Genomic DNA, 6,421 nt, shown 5'->3' with positions numbered 1-6,421 from the left:
CAGAAACACAGGCATCCACCAAATTTAGCCCCATGGGAATTCCAATGAGGGCTTGCCAAGCAGCTCAGTGTTGCCACTATCTAGCTTAGAAAAAATTTGGCTTGTCATGACTTGACTTACCTCCCTAAGCCACATGGGCACTAACTCCTGTCAGCTCCTGTGTGTTTTCTTCCACATGCACTCACCTGGTACAGGACTGTGGGCTTCTTGCACTGCTTACCACTTTGAGTTAAGGAAACTATTAGGAGTTGCTGAGGGGCTCAGGACAGGTGGATTCTGTCTACCACTTTTCAGGTATATGAAGATTAAAAACCTGCTGACTCTAAACTTTCCCATGGGAAGTGTAGCTGAGAGCCCCTTGTGCTCATAGCTCTGTGTTGTCCTAGTAGCACTGTTTATTCTTTCAGGAGGTCTGTTATGGGTGAAGATGGACAAAGGAATAAAGGCTGAGAACAGCAGGGGTAGAAGGAATGCCTAAACAGGTAGGTTTTGTGAGGGAAATTTAGTGTGGGATCAAAATGCACCCAACTTAGATGTCTGTGGGTAAAGGAGTGCTGGAAGATCTTGCAGCTGCAGGTTACTTTATGTGCCCAAGAAAACTACCTTTTGCTCCTGTAAGTAGTCAGCAGGCCAACAGAGCAAGAGGAACCCATGGGCAGGTATCAAGAAATGGTGGGGAATGAATAAAAGAACAGACAGGCCACTATTTTTGGTAAGTAATTTCCTCTTTATGGCTAGAGTTTAAAAGACAAATCGGGCTGGGAAAGCGATTTGTATTTTTCATGTTGCATTATCTGAATTTACTAGCTACAAATGAAGAGACAAGGGATAAGTGAGCACGTTCCAGGGAGGCTGCTGGAGCATGGCATGGGGAAGCACTAAAACTGACAGACAATGAGGCGATTCTGGTTGCATCTTTTGTCATTCCAAGTGCCATCAGTGTACATCTCCACACATTCCTCTTCCCCTTTGCCAGAAGGTTCCTTTGAATGCCAGTTAGTATAGCTCAGTTTTGGACCATCCAGGAACTGAAATTTACTTGGAATTAGAGATTCCTTTATCCCCAGGTAGGCGTAGGTATTATAACTTTTCACAAAGTACAGAATGGCATCATTCTCACTCGGGTTCGTTGGAGTGGCAATAGACCCTCCAGCTTCTTGGCATTCTTTCACTGTAGCATGGAAATCACCTTTCTTCCCATTGGTAGCAAATATTTTTCCTCCTGCTGTTGTTATCATCTTTTCCAAGTGGAGGACTGCAAGATGAGGTGAAAGCTATTAAATTTCTGTGCACTGTTTTGTGGTCATTTTACTGACAATTTTAATCCTGCTATTTTGCTTCATAACTTTAGATTAGACCTAGGAAAAGGTGAAGGAGAGGAAAACTTGAAATCAAAGATTAAAAGAGAAAAAGACAATCCTCCAAAGTCAGAAGATATCTGAAAAGACGAGGGAGGAAAGGGACAGAACACACAAAATAGAAATGGAATAAGCACAAAAGAGTTTGGGGAAGGAAATGAGAAAGTCTACATTTGGAAAAAGTATATTTTCTTTGAGACTCTGCATAAGCTCCCTGAGGTGGTTTGTGGCGTACAAGGGTATATGTCAGTCCTTGAGTGAATAGAATCTTAGATATGATCTGCCTGTTATTGTTTTGATGTGCTTTTAGTGCTAGGTTAATTTGTCTGTTAGGAGCATGAGGTGACCATGGAACAGAGATTTTAATGTGATGAATTTCTGACTTGCAGTCCTAGTTCAGAGACGTTACCTACATGTCTCTCACTAGTTATGAAAAGCTAATTCCCTCCCTGCCGCGCACTGCATTTGAGAGTTGTCACACTTCTACCTACCTGTGAATAGAATTTAAATGGAATGCAATAAAACTGCAGAAGATTCTGCCTTTTTCCCAAGGAGACATTTTGCTGCTCATCTTGTTTATGCCCACTAATCCAGCTATAGCAGAAAGTAAAAGCGGCTACATTACCTCCTTCAAGCCTGGAAATCCGATGTTCTAATTGACTAACAATGTCTTCCTTTCCATTACCAGCCAGTGCTGGGAAACCTATGAACAAAACCAATTATTATGTACTTTGTGTTACAGTTTGACTCTTCACTTTCAAGATAAAGCAGAGGTAATAATGTAAAATTAATAGAAACTTAAAATGTTTGTTTGACCTGTTTTGGTTTGCTCCTGTTCTAAATAGGGGCTGTTTTTACACATTGTTCTTAGCAATGATAACATTTTGCTGCTCATCTTGTTTATGCCCACTAATCCAGCTATAGCAGAAAGTAAAAGTGGCTACATTACCTCCTTCAAGCCTGGAAATCCGATGTTCTAATTGACTAACAGTGTCTTCCTTTCCATTACCAGCTTCCTTTCCATTACCAGCCAGTGCTGGGAAACCTATGAACAAAACCAATTATTATGTACTTCGTGTTACAGTTTGACTCTTTGCTTTCAAGATAAAGCAGAGGTAATAATGCAAAATTAATAGAAACTTAAAATGTTTGTTTGACTTGTTTTAGTTTGCTCCTGTTCTAAATAGGGGCTGTTTTTATACATTGTTCTTAGCAATGATAAGGAATACATTCCTGGAAACTATCTCCAGAACAGTGATGTTTATGGAAAGCTTGAATTGGCAAACTGAGTTAGTTTTCACTCTGAGCCTGTCCAGGCAAAGTACTAGCATTTCTGCAGTAGGTTTACTTGACTCCCTGCAGCTCCAGCCTAACACTTCAAAATAAGTGTCTTGTACCCTGTATTACAGAAAATAAATTTCTTGGTGAACTGAACCATTGGATCATTAGGTAGGAGAGATTTGAGCATCTTACTTTGTACATGGAGCTAATTGAAGATCTGCATACTTTCTATTGAGTAAAATCTACATCAGATTATAGAAGACAGCACTGAGTTGACAAAGCATAACAATAGAACACAATGGTACATCTAGATAAAAATGGAAATGGTAGGTACCTGGTAGAAATTTGTTATATGTCTCTTCAAGAAAGCGAGAGAAACTGGGCAGCGCTGCAGGTTTACCTTGAGAACAGCATGGAAGCAGAAAAAAAACTGCTCCTAAGATTTTGTGGAACATTGGAGACAGCATTATTTAAAGCCAGCTGCAAAACAGACTGCTTTACTGTCCAGTGTGAAGACCTGCATAAAAAAAAAAATTTAAAAAATATTTTAATTTTTTTTTTCAGATTTTTGCTGAGTTTGAACTCATGTGCCTTGATTTTTGCATTCAGACGTATGAATTTCACTGATGGACTTGCAAAGTTAGGTTATTTCAAATAATTAACTTGAAATTTTACCACAACACTCAGTCTGCTAATATACAAGAGTCCAAGGAGCAAAGAAACTAAAACCACCCCCTTCAAAGTTCTTTTTTACAGCAGATGACATTATATGCTATTTTAGCCATGGGAAAAAACTATAGTTTGTCTTAATTTTGTAAGGCAGCAATAGACATGTCTGCTTAATAAGAGAAAGCTAGGTTAAGAGAAACTGGGACATGTCTTTATCAATTGCTTCAAGAGCAAAACAATTGTTAGTGCTTATTCTTTGATTATTACATCCATCTTTAAGGTATCTTCATCTCAGGTGACATACTCTGTAAATGTAGCTGAAAGATTTAATAAAAATGCTGAGACACAGAAAAAGATCTAAAATAGAAAGTTTTGTGATACAGTTCAATAGGATTCAACATAATTTAAACAAGCCTTTTTAAAGGTGTTGAACTTACCTAGAGGCAGCAGTGTGAAAGATTCATTAAATGGTCTGATTTATAAGGCATGCAACTTGAGATTCATCTCATTACCTACAGGAAATAAAGCATGTAATATGATAGGAGTTTGCATATGGATGGAAATATAATGACCTTTACCTTGAATGATAGGGGTTGCTTTCTTTATGAGGTAAACACTTAGAATATAAGGAAAATATTTGAAGGTACTTCCTTCCCTTTTACATGTTTAAGAAAAAAAAGAAGAAAGGCTTAGACCAGAACAAAGTGATTTCTCAATACATATTTGAAATACCTAATGTTTTCACAGAACAGCTGTGTAAATGTTGAATTGTAAATGTCACGGAAGATAAGCCAAAACAAGTTCACTTGAAATATAATATGCCCCAGGAACACCATCATTTTCACTACAGACCAGTGATTTATAGGATGACAATTGCTGAAGCCCTGTAACTAAATCATCTCATAATGGTAGCATCAACCCCAGAAGACAACAATATATTTGTGATGTACAGAGAGGTAACATCTGCAGAAGTACAGACTGATATAAACTTCCCCCTGGAGTATTTATATCATAAATAATAGTTTTACCCAATGGAACAATGATCTTTTCATGAAGGAAAAAGTTGCTTTAAACCAGCCCAGTAAGTACAGAGGCCTCAACATGTAGAGCATCAAAAGTGTTGCTGTGCATTTTTGAATTATTTTCTGCTGAGGGCTGTTTCTATATAGTGAAGACTTTTATGAAAGGAGTTTGATTTTCTGCTCCAGTTCAAACAAATACATTGTGGTGTCAGGCCAGCATCCTGATTGTGCAGCAAGGCTAACAGCCAAGTCAGTTCAGTGATATGTGCTTTTAGATTACAGGGGAAACCCAAGCAATATCCATATCAGTTTAAGATGCTACTAGGCATGGGCAAGCCTGTCTCATCTCTACAGGCACTCTGCACCTGTACCCTGCACTTTCATACTTACCTCAACAACTGATGTAGAGCCCTTTGTCACTGGTGGTTTGCTCACAGAAGCATGAGTAATTCCTGCAGCATTGTTTGAGTGCCTTGGAAAAGGCACCAGTCCTGTGAAAAATAAATAAGCAGTACCCAGCTGTACCTACCTTGACAAAAGAGAGTAATTTTAAATTTGCATGAGTAACCTTTGTTTAAAGTGTCTTGTTACATTTCAAGCTTTTTAGCTTTTAAGTGTTTGACTTAATGGTTTTAATGTTCTTTTGACAGAGGTTTTCTAATTGTTTGATGAAGGAAAAAAAACCAAACCAAACAAACAGAGAACATAAGGCAAGCCATTACCTGGAATCCAGATGAGTCCCAGAAAAGGTCACTGGCAGATCCTGGGCCTTTGCATCTGTGTTGAGAACAACTTTAGCACTTCAGCTGCATTTGGAAGAAACCACAGGTTAGGCAAACATGACAAGAGGATAAGGTTTAGGCCTCCAGTAAGTGGATTTCACAGGTTGACCAAGGGCCCAGGAAACCTGGCAGGAGATGGATGTTTTCTGGTGTAATAGACTCCTGAGAAGAGCTGATGTAGATCTGATAAATTCTAAACCTTGTTTCTTTTGATTTTTATCATCACACTGATAAGATAAAGCAAGCAAAAAGATATATTTAAAACTACTTACGTTATAATATGCTTGTTTAACTGCCTAACAAAATATTCTATGCAACTATCATAACTTGTAAATTATTTTCTGATCTTGCTTTGAGCTGCGTATGACAGAAGCTTAGGAAGATTCAAAGACATAGGTCTGACAAATAACGATTTCTGAGTATTGAAGCAACGTTTCTTCTGTTTCCACACCTGTCATTTGGAGGATTTTTAATAGTTTCACTGCTAGTGAAGAAAGTTAAGGATATTCTAAGAGTAGATTGTGTTGCACAATTAATAGAATAGAATAAACCATGTTGGAAGAGACCTTCAAGATCATCGTGTCCAACCTATCATCCAACACCACCTAATCAACCAAACCATGTACCCAAGCACCCCATCAAGTCTCCTCCTCTTCTCCAGGCTAAGCAACCCCAGCTCCCTCAGTCTCTCCTTGTAGGGCTTGTGTTCCAATCCCCTCATCAACTTTGTTGCCCTTCTCTGGACATGCTCCAGCAAGTCAACATCCTTCCTAAACTGAGGAGCCCAGAACTGGACACAGTACTCCAGGTGTGGCCTAACCAGTACAGTGTACAGGGGCAGAATGACCTCCCCGCTCCTGCTGGCCATACCGCTCCCAATACAGGCCAGGATGCCATTGGCCCTCCTGGCTGCCTGGGCACACTGCAGGCTCATGTTCAGCCTACCACCAACCAGCACCCCCAGGTCCCTTTCTGCCTGGCCACTCTCCAGCCACTCTGACCCCAGCCTGTAGCACTGCATGGGGTTGTTGTGGCCAATGTGCAGAACCCAGCACTTGGATGTGTTAAATCTCATGCCGTTGGATGGAGCTGGGCAAATGCAATACATGCTAAAGACAAACACTTTCTCAATTGCTTCAAAAAATACATATACCAGAATTGATTTTCAGTTTATGAAAGTAGGTGTATGTTCCTTCCATGAGCCTGTTGTCCTTTTCTTTGTATACTTACCCTCCTGAAAGTTGTTTATTTTTCCTTCATAGTGCTAGTTACACCTTGGATAACCTTAAAAATTCTTTTCTAATTCTCT

The 6,421-nt window shown here is 39.4% G+C and overlaps 1 protein-coding gene across 1 annotated transcript; it reads right to left on the bottom strand.

The window, feature by feature from the left end:
• Positions 1-762: 762 nt before the first annotated feature.
• Positions 763-3,153, bottom strand: LOC104307870 (pulmonary surfactant-associated protein A). Its single transcript, XM_054163891.1, has 4 exons — positions 3,040-3,153; positions 2,308-2,403; positions 1,984-2,073; positions 763-1,255 (listed from the first exon to the last, which is right to left on the bottom strand). The coding sequence occupies exons 1-4, from the start codon at positions 3,104-3,106 to the stop codon at positions 879-881; spliced, it is 630 nt and encodes a 209-aa protein (XP_054019866.1). The 5' UTR covers positions 3,107-3,153; the 3' UTR covers positions 763-878.
• Positions 3,154-6,421: the final 3,268 nt, after the last annotated feature.

Source organism: Dryobates pubescens, chromosome 8 (genome assembly GCF_014839835.1).
Source record: "Dryobates pubescens isolate bDryPub1 chromosome 8, bDryPub1.pri, whole genome shotgun sequence".
NCBI classification, from domain to species: Eukaryota; Metazoa; Chordata; class Aves; order Piciformes; family Picidae; genus Dryobates; species Dryobates pubescens.
The sequence above is the reverse complement of the archived record's forward strand: the minus strand, read 5'-3'. Positions and strand labels throughout refer to the sequence as shown.

Bases quoted from the DNA above. Each gene is read 5' to 3' on its own strand.
- LOC104307870 (XM_054163891.1), bottom strand. From the start codon at position 3,106: ATGCTGTCTCCAATGTTCCACAAAATCTTAGGAGCAGTTTTTTTTCTG. The intron at 2,404-3,039 runs GTAAACCTGCAG...TTTTGTTCATAG, and splicing joins GCTTCCATGCTGTTCTCAAG to GTTTCCCAGCACTGGCTGGT. The intron at 2,074-2,307 runs GTAATGTAGCCA...CATAATAATTGG, and splicing joins GATTTCCAGGCTTGAAGGAG to TTTTGTTCATAGGTTTCCCA.